The 24,749-nt window shown below is 38.6% G+C and overlaps 1 protein-coding gene across 6 annotated transcripts; it reads right to left on the reverse strand.

Annotated features, from left to right (window-relative positions):
- Positions 1–206: 206 nt before the first annotated feature.
- PSEN1 (presenilin 1) lies at positions 207–23,670 on the reverse strand. Of its 6 annotated transcripts, none has more exons than XR_005701394.2 (12): positions 23,607–23,670; positions 20,912–21,055; positions 16,112–16,368; positions 14,643–14,784; positions 10,907–10,974; positions 9,096–9,316; positions 7,127–7,225; positions 5,735–5,818; positions 4,726–4,899; positions 2,582–2,700; positions 1,839–2,275; positions 207–1,759 (listed from the first exon to the last, which is right to left on the reverse strand). XR_005701394.2 is itself a non-coding variant. In XM_040067817.1 (12 exons), the coding sequence occupies exons 3-12, from the start codon at positions 19,271–19,273 to the stop codon at positions 2,120–2,122; spliced, it is 1,404 nt and encodes a 467-aa protein (XP_039923751.1). In that variant the 5' UTR covers positions 19,274–19,314; positions 19,910–19,994; positions 20,912–21,041; the 3' UTR covers positions 207–2,119. The 6 variants fall into 6 exon arrangements, 5 of the variants coding, with proteins under 5 accessions (XP_039923751.1, XP_039923753.1, XP_039923750.1 ...); XM_040067817.1 differs by lacking the exon at positions 23,607–23,670 and adding exons at positions 19,190–19,314; positions 19,910–19,994 and having other exon boundaries at positions 207–2,275; positions 20,912–21,041; XM_040067819.2 differs by having other exon boundaries at positions 207–2,275; positions 4,726–4,893.
- Positions 23,671–24,749: the final 1,079 nt, after the last annotated feature.

Below are 24,749 nucleotides of genomic sequence, written 5' to 3' on the forward strand. Positions count from 1 at the left end.
TTACAACGGTATAAAAACAACTCAAAGTCCTGTTTAAAAAAAAACCAAACACAAACACAAAAACCAACCAAAAAATGACAACAAAAATCCCTAAAACCCTCACCAACCAACCTGTTTTAAGTCAGACTTCACTGCAACAAAATATGGAACAGTAATTTAAGCTAGAAAACACAAACGAGTTTGACTTGAAAAGTCACCGTAAGCAATTTTGATATAGTTGGTTTATTAATGCTATCCACATGGAATCAGCACACAAATGAGATGAATAAAAGTACTTTAGATGAGACAAGACAATGTATTTTGTATTTTATGAAAATGTAAATGCTAACACTACAGTTAACAAGTAATACTGGAAAACACATTAACAAGGACGATCAAGGAAAGCCTTTCTTAGTTTTAAAGCAGAATTATACATCATAGCCCTTCTTTCTTTACATGGGCAATGGTTGGTGAGCATCTCTAATGTTTCAGTCCTATGAATCTATAGGCACTGAAACAAAACCCCAGGAAAAAAAGGTAAAAGGAGCTAGTGTCATGATTTTGACAGTTGCTCTACTTGGCAAAGACTCCAGTATCAAGATGCAAGTAAAACAGAATGCCCATGCACTCCCTATGGTTCCCAAGAAAAAACGTTACTTGTACACAGTAAGGATTTATGGCAAAACCAACTTCATCTCAGCCGTCTCATTTCCAAGCAGTTTATTCATAAATGAGTTCTTTCAAATGAAGAAGAAATCACAGAGTTTAGCCATTTTAAGGTTCAAACAGACTCTTCTCATAGGAAGATCAAAATCTCCTATTTTCTTTTCAGCGATATTGAATTGTCCTTCATTTTGCCAAATCACCAGTTCTTCACGAGAGAGGTAATTAAAGTGAAGAGGCTCATAACATTTGCTCCTTAGTGACACTAAGCAATCTCTCACTTAACTTAAGTATCCTCACTAATAAAGATACTGCACAAAAAAAAATCCTTGCCAGCTGGAGGTGTTAGACAGCTGAGTGACCAATACTCAGGTCAACAGAACTCTAAACCATGTTTTTGATGACCAAGAATTTCAGTGATGCAAAGAGCTCCTAATAGCACTTCAATCTCTAGATCTGGCAAGCTAAACTCCATCTGGGATTGCTGCAAACGCCTACTTACTTCATAAGAATGCCAACAGAAGGAACATCCACCAGTGATGCAGTCCGTGCTGTTAGTGACTATTTTCAAATGCAGGGTTTGAAATGGTGTTCTAGCAAAACGATTTGCAAGAGCCCAAAGAGTAAGTCCCAAAACTGCTTTTTAATGTAGTTTATTAACCTTTTAAAATATAAGATCCAATTTAGAACCTTATGGTCCTCTACTGCCAAATAATTCAGTCCAAGTCTAAGCAGCTACATAAACTGGAGGAGGTGTACAGAAGGTGCACTCCATGCTCGAGAACACAAAGTATTAAAACTGAGAAGAGGCTCTAGTTCCAGTGAGGGGAAAAAAAAAAAAAAAAAAAAAAAGAAGCTTTTAAATTTACTAAACCAAACACACTCAGGCACAGAGGCTATGAAGTCATGGAGCACTCTTAGAGTGACAGTACTTTCTCCCTTTGTCGAATTGCTACGAAGTCCTTTCCTGTTACACAGTCGGGACTCCACTGTCAAAATATCACTGCTGAAGAAGTCCAGATTGGGTTCTCTCTCTTCAAGCAGTTACAGGGACAAGTTCCATGTGATTTGTCAGCTTCCTCTGTTAACATCAAGGAAGTCCTCAGCACCCTCAGCGCTGTGAAAACAATCAGCCTGTGGTAAGAGATCACATTGCTGGTGGAAGCATTAGCAATTTTCACACAGGTGGTCCTTACCAGAGATATGTATATCAGATGACCTCTGATATAACAGCACCTGGCTTAGACTGGCCATCAGGAAGAAGCCACTTTCACACAGGAAAACTCATATGGTGCCCAGTGCAGCAGTTGTCTCAGGAAAAAAAGCAAACCAAAAACCACCATCGGAGGAAGCTGTAATGATTCCGCCTTGGAATCTGGAGTATTTGACTTCAGTCTCGCTTGAGAACTGAGCAAAAACCCATTTTTCCTCGTCCTTCCTAGATTTGCTACAAATATCCATTTCCGCATCATGTCTGCTAGATATAAAACTGATGAAATGCTAGCTGGTCCATAAAGGGTTGCACCAAGTTATCTGTAGCAAAGTAAAAAACTAGCCCAAAGGTTATGGAGATTGGAAGAGCTGGTAAGGCCTTCTTAAAGATGGCAAGAAGCAGAAGTGTAAGGCACAGACCCTGAGGAGAAAGAAAAAAAACAAAACACAAAAAACATAGGGAGAAATTAGGGAACTCTGAAAAAGCAAAAGGTTACATAATATGTATATATACATATAAATATTAATTCTCCAGGTTATGTTTTATGTCTTCCTAAACTAAAGGCTTTAGTGACAGCTGTGCAGCCAATGAAAATCACAGTCAAAGTCCTCCCCAGTTTTCAGCCTGGCCACCCAATAAACAAGACCAAAGACAAAATGCAGCAGTTACACCTTTGTCCTTGATGAACATTAGAAACTATCTATTATAATTTTACATTATACTCACAATTAATATGGCTACAAAACATGCTAAAGTTGTATTCCAGTCCCCGCTTGCTGTTGCAGAGGCTTTGCCAACGAGGACACTGTAGAAAATGAAGTCTCCTAAACCGAGCTTTACTCCTCCTGCAAAGTGAACATATGGTAGCATTAAGTATCAGTTTACTAATATGATGTCAGTAATTATCAAAGAATAATACTTGTTTACATGAACTACTAACAAGACTTGCCAAAAATAACATTTTATTTTCAAAATTAGTACCACTCTGGAATCAAGTGATAAACTCCTGCGAAAAGAAGATGGCTTAGGAACACTACACGACTCAATTAATTCACCCTTTGAGAATTTGCCTATACTCCTATTTTCCTGGGCATATAAATGCAGTATATACAAACTCAGATATCTGTAATTTTATTTGTGGAGGGGTGTCCACTTTTGGTTGTCTTGTCATATTCAACAGAATATGGAAGAGCAATTCCTTTAAACTGGCTGAGGGAAGGGAAAAAATAAATCCCTTGCAGATGATGTATTATTTGCCAGCTGGAAACCTATATACTGCAGAATATTCCACTGCCTTCCCAATCTTCCTAAAGAATTCTTATGCAGGTAGTTCTCAAAAGCACTTGCGTGTAAGTACAGAGCGTATCACAGAGACAAAATCTCAACATACTTAGTCCAAGATCTGAGATTTAGGAAAATTCATTCTCTCTTATTCTTTTATATAGTAATTACCACCTTAGCAACAACTCTGGAAGCACAATACTCAATTACTTCTGCAAGCAGATTTCCTGAATGCCAGTTCACTTTCTGAGCTTTTACTCTGAGATGTTAAGAAAGGCCAGTATCAGGTGACCAGTTGTTTTCATTGGGCCAATTGATTACTTTCCCACCACAGTACAGTCCAGCTCAACACTCACTCTGGAGTTCCAAGAGGAACTAAGACCATCAAAACATAAGTGGATGTCTGATTAATTATGAAGGCGGGGGAAGAGAGGAAAGGAAAAAGGAAAAAAGGGGAGAAAATGCATAAAAGAAAAAAGGCAACCCTACTCTTCTACAACAGGCCTCCAATAAAATGCCTAGAACAGTGCATTCATGGAAAGCTCTTATGCACTAAAACACCCTCTAACTGCTGCAACAGACCTTGGATGCTCCAGACTTGCAGTGAACTAATTCTGGCTGACAGACAGTGAACTAAGTCTGACTGGATCATTACTACTCAATGCAGGAATACAGGAAGGAAAAAATTATTAGCCTGGCCAGGCGAGAGTTTTAGTTAAAAAATTAACTGAAACAGATGCTTTGCTAAAATTTTTGCATGTTAATGTTATTTTTTTAAGCTCTGGAAATTAAAAGAGATTTGCCTAATTCAGCATGCTAAATTTGGACTTTTTGAGACAAAGTAAATGTTAAAACTGTTCTTAAAGTAGATGTCTCTATATTTTTAAATAGAAGAGCACCTGATAATCACAGGGAGCAGCTGCATCTGCTAAAATATGGCAGCATCACATGGGGAGAGCAGTTTATTAGACAGGCACACCCTAATTTATTTAGAGCTTTGCAAATCTAATAGCAGCTCGAACTCCAACTGGAAATCATGAGTCTGTTAAAACAGGTATCTGAGTACTGACATCATATACTCTCCAACGATATTTCTTCTTAGCAAGATGCTGGAGAAAACTATGGAAGCCCATTGCATTCTGCACTCATTTCAGTCTCCAATCAGGTTTTAAACATTGCTTCCTACCAAGTGGATTACAGCACCTTAATCTTGATAAAAAAACAGGTAATTACTCCATTTACAGGGCCTAAAATCCAAATGAGGTAATACACAGCAGAACACTGCATGAAAAAGACAAAGGCTAATGCAACTGACCATGTAATGGTCTGAAGACAGCTTTTACAACAAAAGTTTTGAGTGTGTGTATAAAACTAAAGAGCAATTTGGTCCATTTTTACTCACTCCTGCAACAAAACGCTACCAAAAAGCAACACCATTATTCCTGTGAGGCAGATCAGTATTCATCAGGAGCAAGAACACCTCTTCAGCTTGCTAACAGCTCACAGAATCCTGCACCTGTGCATTCAGGATGCCTGACTAACCAGCATCAGATTTAGTAAGCTTTTCAGTCCCAGTAGTCCATACTCACGTTCTTCAGGGTCTTCACTTGTTTGAGAGTTACTGGGTAGAGCCTGAACAGCAGCTCGTGATTCAGGTGTTGATTCAATGGGTCCTATTCTGTTGTCCCTTTGTTGCTGCCATTCCTGACTAAAGCCGCCATCATCTGCTTCAGCATCTTGATTCTGGGGCCGGCTTGCTGGAGCTCAAAGGAAGAAAGGCATTTAAGACTCCTCCAAAAATGTTCTAAAACATGAAAGCCTCTCCATGTATAAGATCATAGAAGAACAAGATAGAAAGAGGTATTCCATAATACTTAGCAACATCTAACACTGGCACACAGAGTCACAAGACATCCTCACACAGGATTTTAATATACAATCAGGAGTCAACGTACGCTCTGCAGTCACAGCACCTACATTTTGCACTCAAGTCCTAGTATTCAGGAGTACATCCACATCAAAGTGGAATTTCTGTGGTGACCTAACAAAGATCACAATTTAAGGAATAAGCTCTCATCTAATATTTAAGTAGCTTCTTCAGTTGACATTGACAGCTTAATTTTCCACTAAAATAGGAAACTCTGCTGAAAGTTACATATAAATGGACACCTTCAAGCATGCTAAATTCAGAAACCACACCCTGCTTTAGTACAAATAAAACATACAAATAAACAAACCCCATGTTTTAAACACTATCTGCATAGCCAAAAGGGCTAGGCATATTTCTGTCTAATACAAATATAAATGAGTTGGTAATATACTATATCATACCAATTTGACAAGCAGCTGAGCTCAGTTAATAGTTTTATATTGAGTCACCTCAACACCAACATTCTAGATCCCAGAAAAATGAATGCAAGAACATTAACTGCACAATAAGTACACAATTTTTCAAGTCTTGACAGATTCATCATTCTTAATTAGGCCTCCATGCTTTCACTCTTCTACCGCACCCAGGAGTCTTAAAAAATGAAAATACAAGTATCCATAAACATATATTGCAATAAAGTGACAAAGGTTTGTCAAAGCAAAGCTCACCTTGCTTATCATAACTGGAGTGTTTGGATTTCCGTTGGGCTTCTGGATCCTCCTCAGCCATGTTCACAAGCCATATCATCGTTGCTATCAAAAAAATCCAAACCACAACAGCATAGCTAATTGTATCTTCAGATGTATGAAATTCTGAGATAGTGTTAGCATCAAACCATTATTTCTCATTTTTCACGTTTTGGGGTTTTTTTTGATACAATAACTTTACTCTCATTAAAGCACAATAATACCTGGAACACAGCGAGTGCCAGCAACAACACATTTCCAGAAACTGGTGAATAAAATTTTATTTCTACTAGATTTTGAAAAAAAATGGCAACAGCTGTTGCCAGACAAATTACTTCTACATATGAGGCTCACTCTGAAAATCAACAATTTCTTTACTTTTTTTTCATTAATCCATTGTTTTATCTGCAAGTAAAAAGGTCTCTAAACACTGTTACAGAGTTATGTTCATTCAGAGGCAGTATCTACATCAAAGTTAATTGTTCTCTGCCTTCACCATCACAAAAAATTCTCCAATCTGGAGGTAACTAAATGTTGTTACATATAAAAGGTGTATTTTAATTCAAGTTCTCAGTGTTAACCTCTCCTCCCACAAAACAGAGTAACGGGCAGCTATGCCACATTTTACTGATGCTGTGCAAGTGAGACAGATAAAGGACCAGTGACAGATAAAGAAAGTCCTCCCCTTTCTGCACTGTAAGCTTGTCCCTGAAGTGGTCAGTCTGCAGCACTCTTCCTGCTTCCAAACACAGGCCTGGAGCACCAGCAGCATAATGACTTTTGATTAGCCTCTTTCACTGTTATCCATGTGACTACCACTAGCAACATGGAACTTCAGAAACAGTGGAATTATGTACTAATTGATACACAGGTCACAACAGCAAGTTTAACTCAATAGGTTGTTTTTCACAACTGCAAGGAGAAACAATTTACCAAAAAGGACAAGCCATTGAGAAAACAGTCACACAAACAAGCCTCTTTCTAGTAATTTCTCACATTTCTCATACTAAGACACAGGTTATTTAAGGACTGAAAGCTGGTAAATATTTTCTGGAAACAATTGCTCCCTTTGAAAAGGCTTAATTCATAGCCTAAGGATATAGTAGTTGATCCAAAACAAGGTCTGTTACCATTCTTCCTGTTTGTGTTTTGGAACAAAACATGCTGGTTTTTATCTTGAAATGTCTGTCAGATGATGTTCCACATTTTTCAGTCAACAGCGAAACGAAAACTGAGGCCGAAGTGAAAAGATCAAGAATTCAGCTGAAAAGCATCTTATTAAAACCCAGAAAAATGAGAAGACTGCTTCAGATTCGGTTAATAGTGATTGCAAGGGTGATTGCAAGCTTAAAGAATTTAACAAAATGTACTTACAAGAGTAAATAAGTGCTGGAAAGAGAGTTTCATTTCTCTCTTGAGCTGTTTCAACTAACATGCGAAGGGGACCTTTAGGACACAGGACAGCAACCAAATCTGAAAGGAAGAGCAAACAGATCTTTCATCCCTGCAGACATAGTTACATTTTTTTTCTGTAACACTTGGAGAGCCCTGAAGTAAGAAAATGCACCCTGAATATAGATTTCAAAGACAGCTACTGGCCACAATTCAGTATCCTACAGCAATGCTTTTTAATATTCTCAGTTATGAAACCTATTTTACATATTACTGTAACATGCATACAAATTTTAAAACATTATATTCCTCACTTATGATATTATGCAACTGCAAATGTACCAGTGCCTATATGTCGACCTGTGAATAATTCAAGAAAGCTACTCTTCAACTACCATCCTGGAAATCCCCAAGCTTGCCTTGTATTAGGAAAGCTTTTTGTAACCTAAGTTTAATGCTAAAAGAAATTTTAAGACAATAGGTGAGGCTTACTTAATTCTTGTGAAGCATGCATATTGGGATAGAGAGCTCTAACACTGCTACTGCCTTTTGCACTTGTCCATTCACCATATGTCTTTAAATTAATTTGAAATGAAATATGACAATGAAAGGGGGAGCTGATCTGTCAGGAGCTGTGTGCTGCTCAGAGCAGGCTTCTGCACCTGAGCCAACTGCCCTGGCACCACTGCTGGTCCCACTCAAGCAAAGAATTCTTGGTGCGGGGTCACAGGCTTTGAAAACTTATATCCCCTTTACTCAAAGCAACTACATCATGGTCCTGGAAGTTGATCTCTCTTTGCTATCACTGAGAAAAGGCTGAATGCTTGGAGCACTCAGATTTGTTCCAGTTGTATGAAGGGTGGAAATGGGGCTGGGGGATGGGAGCTTTTTCCTAATGTGCTTTGTGATCCATGAGCATACACATAAGGGACAATTTTCCTCTCCCTGAAGAAAGAGGACACTTAAAGAGTACAATGATGTATAAGAGCTAATCAAATCTTATCAACCCCTGCACTTACATCTGGACACGTTCTCAGTCTTTATCACGATCAGTGACTTTGAGAGCGCACATTCAGCACACTTAACATGCTTCCAAAAAAATTTAAATTAAGAGCACATCTTCACTTAGCTGTAATGTTTTAATTATGCCTAAGTAACTGAATTTTAGTCTTGCCTGGAATTAAATCAGTATTTAGGATACAGTGATCTTCTTACCAAGCGCTCAGTGCCCCCTAAAGCATTATGGAAAAACTACATCTAGGTTTCTCTCAGCCATCATTCTGAAAAAGAGCAGTATGCGACAACTAGAGTGAAAAAAAAAAAAAAAGAAGCCAACGAAACAGATCTCACAACCATATCCTTCTAAATATAAAATGACTTTAAGCAATGCAAACTGCTCTTAATCCTTCCTTCCTTCTTTCTCACTATATTATCAGGTATGGATCAGGTTGTTGTTTCTATATCCACAAATCTGAGCAATTCACAGGCTGGGCAGACTATTTGTATCAGACTGTACAGAAACAAGCTCCCAAATTCTGAATGTACAAGGGTTTCCAAAGATTCCTGGGGAAAATGAGAAGCTGGAAGTTCTCCACCTTCATTAAAAAGATCAAAATGAGACGGTCTCTCTCATCTCCTCCTCTCTTGAATTATTTCAGTTCTTCTCCCCAAAGAATCTAGAGAGTCCAGGAAACATGAAGGAAGACGGTATCATACAGTAATACAAACCCCTCAGCTGCAGGGAACTGATCTCAGTTTAGGATCATGATCGTATTTATGAAGTCTGTAATCACCTTATCTGCTACTTTGGATGATACACACACACACACACACACACACACACACACACACACACACTTTTTCTAAGGTCTAGTCAGACAAGTAGAAAAGTCAGGGAATAAAAGAAATTCCCACCACAGGACCTGTTACTGTGCCTTGCTCCCAAACTTACCATACACTGAAATGACAGCCAGGATGAGCCATGCAGTCCATTCAGGAAGGTATTTAATGAACACCAAGGCCATGAGAGCGCTTATCATAATGAGATATGCCTGCTGGAGCCGAAGTGGACCCTTCCAATGGATACAAATCATTCCCACAACACCGAAGTTCCAAATCATGAGTGCCACTGTAATGTAGTCCATGGCAACATTGTACGTCTTAAAAACCTCGCTAAAAAATGAAAATAATATAGACTGCATTTGCTTGAAACAATGGAAACAAATGACAGATGCAAACTTCAGAATATATTTTTACAAATTTTCATATGCAATGTAGCGGCAATCATGTAAAATTCTTTCTCCAATTAGTACTTAACTACTCTTCACAATAGGATTAATTTTGCCGGCATTTGCTTCACACCAACTCTTTTGCTTTTTTGCAAATTTTCCTTAATGTTCTATCTCCCTCTCAATCAAAGCAGGAACTGACAAGAAAGGACATTACTGCAAAAGCAGTAATTTTGATTACGTTCATAACTTTTAAAAATCAGAATAATCAGAACTTGTGAGGTTATAATAGATCTTTAAAGGCACGCAAAGATCTCTCTCTACTTACATGCTTCCTGTGGAATGCCTTGGTAACTTCAAAGACGCATATTTGTTCTATTATTCCCCATAAACACTGAAGTAAAAAGCTTTCTTTTTGGATAAACCATATCCCTGTCACACACAATACTAGAAATTAACTAAGAACCTCAATAAATAAAATCAAAATAGATAAATGTCATCACCAAGTCACAGGTGATTTCTGCTGACTTAGGGAAGAAATAGCTGTGATGGCTTTTTACAGAATCTGCTGCTCCCAACTCATCCAGCCATTAAGAACCCTATAATTTGCCTAAGACTTTCCTCCAGGAAACTTGTCTTCTGCAGCTGTCAGTTGACCTTTGAGATGTACAGTGTTAACAGGATGTCCCTTACTGTCATCGTGTATAACTGGTCTACAAACTCTCACTCTCAGAACCTCTGGCAAAAGGAAGCCAGCACTGCTGTAAGGCAGGAGAGACAGATGAAGAAATTGCCCTGTATTTCAAAAGCCATTGTTAGGATTAGAGAAACTACTGGCCACAAAAGGCATCACAGATCACTTTTGGCAAAAATCAGTGACTGAAGGGAAGACCACGTTCTCCTTCGAGAGACCAAATGAAATAAACTTCTTCAAAGAGAAGTGTTTGTCATCAACTGGCATAAAAGCATATAGAGTATAATAATTCCATGACATAACTCTAGTTACAAACCCTCAGAAGGCTGTTCATTTTAGACAATACTGGGTGTTTTGCCTGGATTTTCTTGTTGTCTGGATGAGGGCATGCTTCCAAATTTGAGAAGAAAATTGCTGAATGTATTTTGGTGAGATGGTAGTTTCTTTTCTGCTGACTCTTTTCCACCACTTCCACGCAAATAGCCTTTGCATATACCACTAACAATCAAAGCCATGACGCAAACAACTGCCCTTGAGTCATATGTCAATGAAAAATTAAATTATCAGAAGACTTGCCAGCAGAACAAGCTCCTCCCAAGATATTCTGATAAGTGAGATGTGCTGGATTAGGTACAGATTAGATTCTGTACCTAATCAGATGCACTCTAAACCCATAAATCACTCTCTATGTGTACTCTATCAGCCTACATAAAACTAAGAATTCTATTACAATAGCTTACTCACTGTCATTCCTCTTCAGATTCAAGGTCTAGTTCTAAAATAAATACATACATAAAGTGATTCATGAAAAATAGCACATTAATGGTTTAGTTCACTTACCCCAGGTAGATGAATGAGAAAAAGAAAAGCAGCAAAAGAGAAGAAATGATAAGCCAACCATGAATCACCTGGAAAAGAAGATATCAATACAGATATTTTTAGACTTGTTATTTTAAATTTAGCATCTATTAAAATGCTTTTAAGGTTATTTTTCCTTTTGTTTAAAACAAGGAAATGTTCTAAGATATAGCTCTCTTTGGTTGGTGCTACATTCGTGTTTAGCCTATGCACATTGGTGTATTTCACTTTACACTTATGAATTTTAAGTGCTTTGTGAACTTTCAGTATATGTTCTTTAGCTCTACTGAAAACTACTGTTTGCGTATTTTTAGACCAGTGGCATTATAACATAGCAGAATTATGCAGCATGAACACAGATGGAAAACATGATTCACTTTTGTGCTGCTCTGACTTCATATCATTTTCAGAATGCAGTTATAGAATTAAATACTGGAACCCAGGAAAAACCAGCGCTTATCTGTTGAAAGATCATAGATGAATGACTGTGTAAAGATTTCTATACTCTCTATCAGTCATCCATAGACATAATCCCTAATTTTGATATGAGAGCAGACTTACATGCCCAACAAGTCAATAAAGAACAGTTCAGTGTTGTACTCAGCAGGAACACTCAAGTATTTAAACCTGGAAATGACAGGCACTTAGACTTTGCACTGACAGAAGTGCACTCTTCTTGTATTTATTGTGCAAAGTGAAAAAACCACAATCAAAGACCCCTTTAATACCAGTAATCTCCTAACATCTCTTAACTGAGACTGAACATGTGTCAAAGCCCCAGCACAGAATGTCTTATATAAAACTTGACCCAGTATTACAAGTAGACAACCTGTCAGAAGCAATAATCTAGAAATCAAAGCTACCGAAGGAATCCTGCTTTGAACAGACACAACCAGTGAAAAAATTAACTGGCTACATTTGCTATATATGTACACCCGATTAAAGTACTCAGAAGCTGTTAAAAAACTGTGTTATCTCTTTGTCCTCTTCTTAAAGATGTGTAGTGGAATGCATCTTATGTTCTTAAAATATTTAGCAAAAGTTAAGTTAAAAGTAAAGTGCACATGCACAAAGACTAAAGGAATCACACTTACGTGATACAACCAGCACCTTCTGACAAATTAAGAATCCAGCCATTGCAGTTAGTACTTTAGTACATTGAGTCTAATGCTTATTATTTCATGTGCATTTTTAAAATTTTTGAAACATTCATTCTCCTCCTTCACACTGCTTCTCAAAAGAGGTTCAAATTTAACTTTCAGCCTAACAAAACCTGTCATTTAACTTCCTAATCTAACAGACTTTTGCTAGTATGCTCTCAAAAAGACATAAGAAATTCCCACAAACAATAAGCACCATGCCTGTAAAGATGCTGCAGGAAAACTGCCAAAGTATCTGTCTCAGTATTTCAAACTGCCACCACGCAGAGCAAGTGGGAGAAAGAACCTTTCCAAAGGTGAATATTGGTAGGTATTCACTGAAAGAGAACCAAAATTTCCAACAATTTGTAAAGCTACCAAGTAGGGACCTAACAAGAGTAACTTTATTCCTCTGTAAAATTAGTTGAAACTACTTTAAGGAAACAGCAAGGAAAGCTGTCTCCTGATTTCTACCAGTAGTTCTTCTATCTGTAATATAAGCCCTTAAACTCATATCACTTAAAAAAATAAGTGAATAGTAATGTTTCATCCTAAAAAAATAGTGAATGCTGATAGTGTCAAACACCAAGGCCATAGTCCAGCGAATGTCTACACACACCTTGCATTACTACTGTCAACAGAACTAGAGGAGATAGTTTCAAGAGTATGTATTTTTGAACATACAAGAGTTTGTATGTTCAAAAATACATTTGAACTTACATTCAAGAGTTCAAATGTAAGTTGGCATTTTACACACAGGTGTTTGCTTTATTCTCAGGATGTATCTCATTTACTATACCATTTTCCAGATCACCAGTCCCTTTTCTTACAAGTGACTTTTCTAAAGTACTTTTTGTAAGTTTTGCTTGCTGTTTTCCCAGCAGGGTACCACAACAGGTTTTTTGCCTTCTCATGAAAGAATTTTCATTGTTCATTTAACAACAACTTCGATGCTAATGGATTGCTGGTACAAATTTGGCTTTACCTGCTACAACTTGAATTAAGTTAATAATAAAAATTAAGGATGGGCTGCAGGATGCAGAGAATTAAAATGAGCTACAGCAGTCAGACTTTGGTTAGGTAGACTGAAACAACGAAAAATGCAGAGAATAATAAATTAAAAAGAAAATCAGATTCAAAGATGCTGTTTCTGGTTAGGTTGAAGAGCTAGAATCAGGATCATGCTTAACATATGTAGAAGACAACCACAAGAAGCTAACAATGGTGAAGCTGAAGTAGCGTTTCCTTTCCTCAAAAGAGTTATCAGATAAAAATCATGTGAGGTTAAGCAAATTGTCACTACCAGATGAAGACCTAATGTTGTTTCATTATAAATTCCATTCCTCATAAGCTGGACTACAATCCACATACAGAACTGCATGCAAAATAGAACTCAATTGACAGGTAACTACATTTCACAGCACTCTGATATAGCAGCAGAGAAATACTCTGACAGGAAATTTAAAAATAATTTAATTATTTAGTGTGATTAGCATAAAATATCACCACAAGAAATTTCTGGTATCTAATAATTCTAATTTTTAGTAGAACAATTATTTTTGTAAGGAGAATATGCTATGCTTTAAAAGGTTAAGAAGGAAAGCAGAAATGTGAAAAGCTTAATAAAAACTAGTTGCTGCCTTCAGCACCTGAGGAGAACCAAGTGGCTACTGAGGTACCTAGTTAAAGCACAGTAGTTATTTGACTTTATTAGAATGGAGAGAAACGCCAGTTTAACAAGAACACATTGTCAGTTCAGATGTAACACCATACAGTGATAAAAGTGAAGATCCATATGTTAAAAAAAAAATCAGTATTTCACAATGTATGTAGATCCAGGCAAAAATAATTTCCCTGTCACTTCACAGATAATTTGTAAAGGGGTTTCATCCACAGACATGAAGACGAAAACTACCGTTCCCTCTTGAAAACAAAATTAAATGAAGCAAACCTTTGAATCCCAGTACGTATTTTACAACTGTGAAACAGATTCAAGGTCCAGGCTGCATACTGAGAAGTTTTATTATGCTAAGCATTGTGAAATGGATCATTAAGACCAAAACAAACCAGGAATTTTCATGGACAACTCCTCCCATGCAGGTGGCACTGCAATTAATTATGCTAAGCCTGAACTTGCCTAGATTACGTCATTACATGATTGAAGCCTTTCACAAAGAGCCTCGGGGACTCTGTGTTGGCCCTGCGAAGACTGCCTGGTGTGTACAGCCACACACACTGATGGGAGACATCTGTACCGGTGACAGGGTGGGAGAGAGGAGCCCTCAAAATAACACCAAGTCTGTCCTTTCCATTTCTTGACTAAGGAAAGATTTCAGTGCATGAACATTTCAAAAGAATAGAAAGCAATGTCACCCTATTTCTAACTGACAGAACAGATGGCAGTGATAGCACTGGGCCTTTGCCCTGCTTTGTGCCAAATGAACAAAAGCCACACAATAGAAACGGTGAATTAAATCACCAATTCTGCTACTTTCACTCACTCATCCTTGATAAACCTTCATTTTGTCCCATTCTCTAAATACTCTGTACTAATAAAAAAACCTAACACAGCTACTTACCTTGTAGCACCTGTATTTGTAAAGCACAACCAGGAGGATGGTCATGACGATGATGACGCTGATCATGATGGCTGCATTGAGAATAGAATTCAGGGCTCTCTGTCCTACTGTCTCTGTCTCTTCTGTGAAAGGAGTGTAGATGCTACAAAAACAAAAAGTCAACTGAAATGACACTGAATGCACAGATGTTTCTGGGCTGTGAGGCCAACATCAAACAAAACTGCAGTAATCTTTCAATTCAGAGCTGTAAAAGCACATGTATTTTCTACTAAGGCAAAACTTGAAAGGTGGCACAGTATCATATTAGACAAACTTGAATTCCTTAAAAGACTTGCCTTCCCTCCATTCTTAGATTACTACTGTTTTCAGCTTTGTAAAGCAGACAAAGCCCACAGCTGCCAACAGTTTGATACGGCTGCACCCACACTGTGTGTCACTGCCACTCTCCCATGCTATCACTCATGTGCTGGCCAGTGCAGTTGGAATTTTACCTATGGATTCACCATGAAAGGCTCCCCGTGATTTCAACAAAACAACGCTCAACTCACTCTTTCCTAAAAAAATACAATCTCTCTACAATCTCTCAAAAGGGCAACTACTTCATTGTAGGGTGGGAAGGTGAGACAGGGAGAAAACACTTATCATAAATAAAATCTCAAAAAAATATAACCTTTGATCAATAGCTTCTAAAGTGAAGAAGAATTCTGTGTTTCATTGAAACATTTTATGACTATTATATTATACAAACATTTCAAAGCCAAACACACTTTGAATCATTTTGTCTAAATGTTTTCACAGTGGAACATTTAGATTGATCTTTAAGGTCTATTCCAAGTCCTTAACATTTTGTGATTCTATGAATTGCTGCAGTTTCTGACAGGCTCAATATTCTTGGGCTTTTTTTTTGGCAACATTAATATTTTACCAAAATGCCAAAAACTTCTACAGAAACATCTGCCAGGAAATTTTCTGTAACTGCATCAGAAGTGAATCTCTTGAAGTTATATTCCCCTTGCATTTGAATTTCTTTATCAAACAGCATGGGCAAACCAGAACACGGCATATATGTTATTTCATTTACACTAGTGGTTTTGTTCCTTTTCCAAAACTCTTTTATTCTAGCATAGTACAAATGAAATGGCTTTGGCTCAGGATAGAGTTTATCTTATAAACACCATGCAGCATGATAAAGTATTAAAATGAGGACTAGGATGACTAGGATTTGAATCAAGCAGTAACAACCAAGATATTACCCCACTGGTCACCAGACAAACAACAAATATCAATAGTACCACAAAGAGAAGAGTCTGGTTTCTGGGAGGAATAAAACAAAACCATCTTTGGACTGGAGAAGGGGAAAATGGAGGAAATAGGAAGTTCACTGCTTGAATCAGACTCCAAAAGAATCGAGAGTTTAAAGAAAACTATTTAAGTCCACTCATAAGATAGGGGGAAATACTGATACATACAGCTGTCCATCCTTGCGTGTATAAAAGCTGACAGACTTGATAGTTGCAACAACAACCACCATGCAAAGCGTGACAGGCACAAACAGCATAATCACATGTTTTGCCCCATATTTCAGTGTTAACTCTTCATCTTCTTCTTCATCTTGCTCCACCACCTGCTGAACGTTGTTCTGTGGCTGCCCATTAGTCTCAGACTCGGCATTGTCGTTTCTTCTGCGCTCACTATTATCATGGCGACGTCTTTCACTGTTGTCATTCTGCAATACATAAAAACCAGCTTCCTCAGCAACTCTCCACAAACACGTGCTTGTACATTAAGCTAAAGATGACCCTGAGGAGGAAACATGTAAGATAATATTTACTGCCAAGAACACTTGCTACAGCAGGGATTTAAACAGTAATAATTAACTCCATCACAATTATTAAAAGAATGGGAGCACAGGGTCATGTTAGAAACATTTACATAAAAAACACCAACAGTCAAAAGTAGGCTGGCCGATCTAAGAGCCTGCGTCACCTTTCCTTTAAATAGAATTTCAAAAGATGAATAAAGGTATCTTTTTCCCTTGGTTCAAACTACAGCTGGTGAAAGAATGCATGACAGTTGAATACCTGTAACTTGACAAGAATGAACTGTATCGACCCTTAAGAATAACACCAAATAGACGTTTAGGACCCCCTCTCCATGAAAATCCCAAGACAATGTCTACTTCCTTTACTGTATACTAAGTAGGATATATATTAAAATGGATTTTCATGAGGTATGGTGTTCTCACATCTTTAGTAAGAATGACACAGAAATGGTGATCACACTCAGGTAATTCTCAGACTTTGGACTGCTATTGATCCCAAAGTTTCAGCACAGTAAGTTAAGCATGTAAATTTTCTTCTTTCTCAAGGAAACTACTGCCACATCCTTGCATTGATACTGAAGAAATTCCACCACCCTTACCAAAATATGAAAGAGCTTCCTGTCCTTCCTAATACTGAAATATGAAGGGTACAATACCTGAAACATCAAGCGTATAATTCAAATACCAAGACAGTGGTAAACTTCCAATGGAAGCAAAAGCACAAACTGGGAAATTCACGTATTAGTAAATGATCAGGCCTGCACTCCAGGCTGCTGGTGTCACAAATCTTCTGTGCCCTCTTCAAGAAGCACCACTAGCAGAGGGCATTCACCTTTTATATGTTGTGTGTACATACAGAGAACACAACAGGAGAGTGATCTATGCTTTACCTTTTCTGGACTACAAAGAAATAAAACCATTACCAGACACTCTAAACAAGCACTAAAATGTGACAGTTGATACAGACCACTCATTTTTTTAGTGTATTACCGTGTCCAAAATCAGTGTTGTACTGTTCAAATTCAAGAGGTTTAATATAGAAGATAAAATAAAAATATTTTTGATTCCTTACAAAATTAATCTCATTTCTTCTGAATTACTTCCCGCAGAACAGTTCTGTTTGACTAAGTGCACTAAAGCAGCATTAGATTAAAATGTACAGTAAACTGAAGGATGATTTTGCACTACCTTTAAAGTATCACTTGGTTTTCATAAAATTGAACTGGACATAAGACAGAGAACTGAAAATCACCTAATGATTTTTTCCTTAAAGTATTCCTACTCAAGTAGGTTTTTCCTTAAATGTGCAACGTTAAAGTCTGATGGCCTGACCTCAATAGCATTTCCAAACATAACTGCTGACTTGACTCTCAATAACCCACTGTAGTTTTTTGATAAATCAATAATAATTTTAGAGAGTCTCTCTACAGAATTTTCCCAGCTCCACCCTCGGAAAAGAGAAGATGATAAGTACACACTCAGAAACTCATAGTGGAGTTTTTAAAACACTTAAGTGATTAAGGAGCACAAGTCCCTGGACTTTGAACTGTAAATAGTGACACTGCAAAAGCCCTGGTTGAAGCTTTACAACTTCCCCAACTCATGAAAAATTTGGTTTTACAAAGCAGTACAAAGTAACAATATGCACCAAATGATCTGCCTATTCCCTCCTTTTTTAGTGGTATCCTCAGGATCAAGCTCAGCAGGGTTTCAAGATCTGTCCTCTAAGAAAATCTGCTTCATTTTTCAATGAGGAAATGGAATGTAAGAGGAGAAAAAAACCCAAACTAAAATTGCTTAAATTAAAAAATTAAAACTAGGACACAACATGTTTTTAACCTTAGTTTGAATTTAGTAATATTAACCTGAAATATGTCCTGATAAAGATGCTGGGTTCAAAATTATTTCTTACTAAATGAAAAATTTATCACAAATCACTTGGAATTTTGCATAAAGTCCTCACATACAATTATTCAAAGTCAGATAGAAGTGGAAATATGGGAGAATGCAAATAAAGAGATCCTGTTTAATCAATCTGAAATGCTGGCTACAACTAAACTTAATTCTGTACAGATTATAGCAGAAATGTAACATTTTTCACTTTGATAGTAAAATACTTCATGCTTTTTCTCAGTCTACAACAAGACAACAATAAACCTGACCATCCAAATAAACTGCCTAAGATGATCATAAATAACAATACACGGGAGATGAACAGAGCCTTGAAGCTCTGCACAAGCAGAGAAGACCGAGTACTTAGGTTTATGCACATTTGCCGAATGTGTCGCTTTTTCTATGCTGTAATAACCAGTCTTGCATGAGGGAGCACTTACCCCATCTCTGGAAGAGAAATATATTGAAATAAATTTAAAATCTACAGCTTCACAGAGCAAATATGAAAACATCTAAAAGAAAAGCCTGATCAACTAGCACAACACTACAAAAACCAGTTATATCAAACACAAAGAGAAAAACGGAAGAAATTAGATGAATATGTGTTATTTTACTCCCTTCTCTGGCTAGGAACAAAGATGCACTCAAAAAAGGCCTTTACATATTAAAACAGTGCATGAAAACCAGATCAGCATCAAGAGTTACACACGTTATTCTCTCATTTGCACTTAAAGCTAGAAAATAGGTTGTCCCCTCAGGCTACTAAAGCACAGCTAAAAGTGACATGCTCGTGCCCCACTGCTTAAAAGGACAAAGTGCACTTATATCCTACCTGATCAGTATTAAACAGAGCAGAGGCCATGGACTCTTGCTGAAGTGGAAGCAAAGGAACAGACTCTTCACTTTCCTCAGACATAGTTAAAAGTGAAAACTCTGAAGCTAAAAAGTCAGTAACACCTGTTGTAACACCGTAAGCAAATGTAAGTTATGAACTACGCGCTTTCAGGTGATTAAACAGTATCAAAAGCAAATGATAGTGGCTTCTTTCCCTATCAGGAAAATAGTTAATAGTAAACCCAGACCAATGCCCCTGAACCAAGAGATTAAAACATAGCATATTTGATAAGAAGTTTTTAGCTATTAAGTTCAGATTTATCCATGAGGAGCAGACCACCATGCCTGACAGTGGGCATAGACTTCATCAGTTCTCACATACACCACTGATGTTAAAAGGTCATTATGCAGCGGCAGATATTGAAGACTGGGTTGAACTTTTTGTGTGTGACTAGAAGAAGAGATGGCAAATTACACCACTTAGTGATTTCACATGCTGACTTGTTAGCCACAGAAGCTAGTACATTTAAGCAGGAGAGAGCTTTTGTAGGTGTGTACAAAGTAGATGCGTAAAGGGGAGAAACATCATTATAACTTAGTATCAAAACTACAGTTACTTAAACATGGAAAGGAACAGCACAAGTAGCAGTTATTCAGCAGCAGAGTCTGTTAGTGAGAACACAGAACCCTTTGCTGGTAAGGAGCAGCACCAAGCTACCTGTAACAGTGGTGAGCCCACAGCTTATCACTGAGCTCTGTCTTTTAAATCTGGCAGAAGTCTTCAATAAAAATTAATCTCTCACCTGGTCCAAGAGGAAAAGAAACCATTTTCATTCCCTCTGAAGTAAAAGGGGAAATTTTTCTGTTTAATTTTTCAAATGCTTTATATTTTTATCGATTTTTATTGATAAAGCATGATGCTTATTTGAGGATTTTTCAAAATTCTATTTAAACTGATGATTGTATAGAAGAGTTGAAGCAGGAATCAGAATATTCTCTTGAATTACTGCTATAGACACATCTACAAGTGGCCCAGCCTCACAAGATCATTTCCGTGCCACAAGGCAACCTGATATTCAAGAGCTATAGCAGGAACAAAGAACAGTATGACAAATCTAAGAGCCTGGGCACCACACCCAAGTAGATCATCTAAACCTGATTTTTCCAAAATACACATGGCACAATGGTACAGTTTTAGCAACTGTAAGTATACACTTAGGTCTTTCAAAGCAATCATATAAAACTTCAAGTTTTGAGTTCCTCCTCCCCCAAAACCTCAAGAACCATGAGAGCACCTTGAGAATTATTCACAAGTAAGACAGGACAGAGCTGTTCTTCCTGCATAGGAACAGTCCTCCAGCAATAGCAATAACAAAAGGCTTCAAGCTCTACCTAGACGAAAATTAACTCTGTGACTGAGAAACCCGTGAACCAAGCAGACCACAGTCAGGCAGATCAAGAGAGCTCACTAAATACTGTAAACGTCAGTGTTTGACCCTTTTTTTTTTTCTTCCTTGATGGCTTGGTCACTCCAACATCACTTTAAACTGGGGGAGGTCTTATCTGTACATAAAAATAAGTTTAGAACATCAGATATTTTACAGCATATTTCTTTTGGCACCACTTATCACCACAACAGTTTAGAAAGATAAAATTAATCCCAACAAACTATTCATCCCCATTTAACTGCTACCAGGTACTAAAATTGTTTGTTACATACAGTGTTGCTGAGGTGGGTATCAGGGAAGTTTTCTGTCAGCTGCCCATGCTGAAACTGGGGTAAATGCGCAGACAGCTCTGTCATTGGGACAGTCCTCTGGGAATCACTTATTTCCACACAAAATGGACCTTTCTTCTTGAGATGCTGAAAGGAAAGAGATGTGTAAAAAGCCTTTGTTCCTAACATGACCGGGTTTTCCCTCCCCTCCCTACTCCAGTTTCTGGAGTTCACATATATCAAAGACAACCATTCTATATCTAACCATGATAGCAAACTGTATCACATCTACTAAGAAGTCATAATAGGGGTTTTCCAGCACAAAAATAAGAGCCTCTAAATGTTATCAAATTAGTTCATCAGCTACAGAAACCAGTCAGCAACAGACTAATAATTTCAGCAGCTCTCCATTCCTTCTTGCAACAAATGAGAAGCATTCCACATTTGCTCAGAGCACAACTTCCTGTTTTATCTCAGCAGAGCACAATTGCTCCAAGTTGTTCTGTTTTGGATTGCTGATAAGTTTAACAGTAATGTTCAAGGATGACTGAGTTACACTTGATTACTTAAAATCTAGACATATCCTTAACACTGTGATGCTGCAAGAGTGACCTAGTGCTACACAAGACAGTATTTCAGATGAGCCTCAAGAACATACATTCAGATCCCTATCTGCCACATGTAACAGTTTTATATGTTCTTCCATAAGAAAGTCAGATGATAAAATTGTCCTATGTGAACAATATGCTCCATAACAAAAGAGGATAGAGCAATACAGGGGAAAGAGGAATTCTGACTGACCTAACCAAATTTCAGGAAAGAACCCCACAATTTTAAGAGACAACAAGCAGGCCTAGGTAAATCACAGGCTTGGTCACATAAAAAATAAAGAATGAATACACCTCAAGGGTAGAGTGACAGTCCATCCCAAGTGACACTTGCTCCTACCTTGTGTGAATTCCAGCACTCATCAGAACTCTTTACAGTAATTTTACTCACTAAAATGGAAGAAAAAAAATCCAGGAAAAGACAGCAAGAATATTTTTCTGCTGCTTTAGTATACTCAGCTAATGTACTGAAAGATCTTGAAAAACTCTTATGACAGAGGACATCACAAAGTAAAGCCTCTTGCTTTTGGCAGCAGCAAGACAGAAGTGCTGCAAGACAGAGCCTTACTTAAAGAGAGAACTAAGCTTATTCTCATAAACAGAAGCTGTTCTTTTATTTATGAATAAATATGTATCTAACAAGACCAGGACACAGTGCATACTAGCTTCAGCAGCTAACTTAGTGATGAGCCAATAGGAAGCAACACCAATTAAGAAAGTCTACTGAGACCATGCAAACTGTTTGGAAAAAGAAAGTGAATGTAGCAAAAGTTCCATATTTGCCATGAAAAATAAGGCAAATCTAACTTAAAATATAATTTAAATGTAAGATTAGATGAAAATAAACATTAATTACATTGCTCTTACTTTTAAAATGTTACTCTAATTCTTTGGTTGGGCAACAGAATGCAAACAAGGTTGTTTTAAGGCTGCTTTTGGTAGTAATTCTCAGTGTCAGGATAACCACAACAGAAGAAGCTGAAAATTTTCATCCAGATGTGGACTACCAGAATGAGATTTTTTACATAGCACCATGTCAAAATTCTAATTAAATTACTGGTGAGAGAACCAAAATGAAATGCCAAGCACAAAATCCTACTTACAGACTGGTAAAGAATGCCACCACAAATCCACCAAACAAAAAACCTCAGCTACTGGTAAGCAGAAAGAATCAGAAGACAGGGAGGAGTAACTGACGGAAGAGCTACAACAGAGTTGGAATGACAACCCCCAAAATTTATGGTTTGTTAAAACAGTTTCTTTTGAAAATTCAAGAGCTCAGAAAATGGATTCAGAACATCTTCCCAAACAACTTTATTTTATATTTCTAAATAAATAAAATGTGTATTTGAAATGTAACTACGAATGAATGAAATCTATAAATGAATTGTGCATACACAGACACAACTAAAACTTTGCTTGTTTTACAAGAAAAGTGACTCACCAAGACATTTTTTTTCTCCTAATGAAGCTGTTAATGTTAAAATAGCCTGTCTAAAAAACTTCTTCCTTGCTTCCTTTCGCTTTCCTAGGTCACAACAACAAGAGTTACAACTGTCGCTGTCATGCGCTTACATTTATCCTAACAGAGGTGACACGCAAGGGAACTCCTCTCGGAAGAGAAAGCAAAGCAAGTATCGACCAGGCAGACGCGGAGCGGTTAACCCGTGCTTTCTCCCTCCAGTGGGCAGCAAGAAGGAGCTGCCACCGCTTTGGGGGCACCCCCGTCGCCCCCGCCCTCAGCCCTGCCTGCGGCGGGAGCAGCCTCGCCGCAGCCTCGGCGGTGCGGTCCCAGCCCCCGGGAGGCCTCCGCGGCCGTGAGGGTGCGGGTCGGGCCCCGGCCCGACCCCGCTCGGTGTCACCGGCTGCCTGGACCCGGCGCAGCCGCACCCACCCCGGCCCCGCCGCGAGCAGCAGGGGAGCGGCAGCGACCCTCCCCGGCCCGCGGGCGTGCGCCGCAGGGCTCGCCCGAAACACCGGGCCCGGCCCGGCCCCCGGTGGCGCGGCGCGCCCGGCTCCCCAGCGCCGCCCGGCCCCGCGCCCTCACCCGCCCCGCCGGGGCAGCGCCGGCCCCCCGCCGACGGACGGACCTGCACGGCGCCGCTTCCCTGCGCTCCGCCACCGGCTCCCCGCCGCCCGCAGCCCGGCCCCGCTCGCTTCCGGCCCGCGCCCCGCCCTCCGCCGACACCTCACTTCCGACGGGCGGCGAGGAGCGGCCCCGGCCCGGGGCAGCCGCCGCGCCGCGCCCCCGCCGCTCCGGCACCTGCGGCCGGCCCCGACAGCCACGGCGCACGGGGGAGCACGCGCCGAGAACACGCCGAGAGCTTTGCCGTCAGCAAGTGCCGGGAACCAAGACACGCGGGTGGGAACTGAAGAAAGGCACCGGCTGGGAGAGGCTGGCTGGACAGCAGAGAATGAGCACTCGCTGAAACTCCAGCCGCGAGGAACTGTGCAAAGGAAATCTCTCTTGACCTTTTTAACCTACTACCAGATAAAGAGAGAGGTTTTATGAGAAAATACACTTCCCAGCTCTTTTGAATACAAGTTATATATATGCCAGTAACCCCGTTTTAAAACGCACAAAAAAGGCATAAAGAAAATAACTTAAGGGATATTTGTATTTCAAAACAAAAAACAGTATTAAAAGTCAAAATGGTATCTTTTCAAGAAGCCTCTAAAGTAGAGCTGTGACTGGTTAGTGGAAAATACCAAAAGTCATTTCTAAATTTGAAACTTACCTTCCTATCCATATTTGAAGTATGATCCACAATTCCTTTTCAAGTGCATATTCAATTGGCTTAGTAACATACAGCAACTGCTATAATACATATAACCGCTCTTAATATTAAAAAAATGTAAGATCAGAGGGTCCATGCAATTCTGCATGTTTAAAACAATGTTGTATTTCAGTATTCGCACTACAGGAAAATCTACGATAAAATTAAGTGGGACAGAACTCTTGCAGTTAAAAGGTTTGATGTAAGCATTGCAACAAAAATATTGACTTTCAGTAGTTCATAGGCATATGAAATGAATTTAAAATAAGCAAATTTTAGACTGAAAGTGCTGTCTAACCATTATTCAAATAAAACTACTTGTAATTTAAAAGGGGGAAACAACTAAACATGGACATACAGCCGTACCAAACTATTTTCTCCGTTTTATACAATAGACATTAAATGATACCTTATACTGCTCCTACTGCATGACTGTGTACTAATTTTTAATTCTGT

The sequence above is a fragment of the Hirundo rustica genome, chromosome 6 (assembly GCF_015227805.2).
Source record: "Hirundo rustica isolate bHirRus1 chromosome 6, bHirRus1.pri.v3, whole genome shotgun sequence".
NCBI classification, from domain to species: Eukaryota; Metazoa; Chordata; class Aves; order Passeriformes; family Hirundinidae; genus Hirundo; species Hirundo rustica.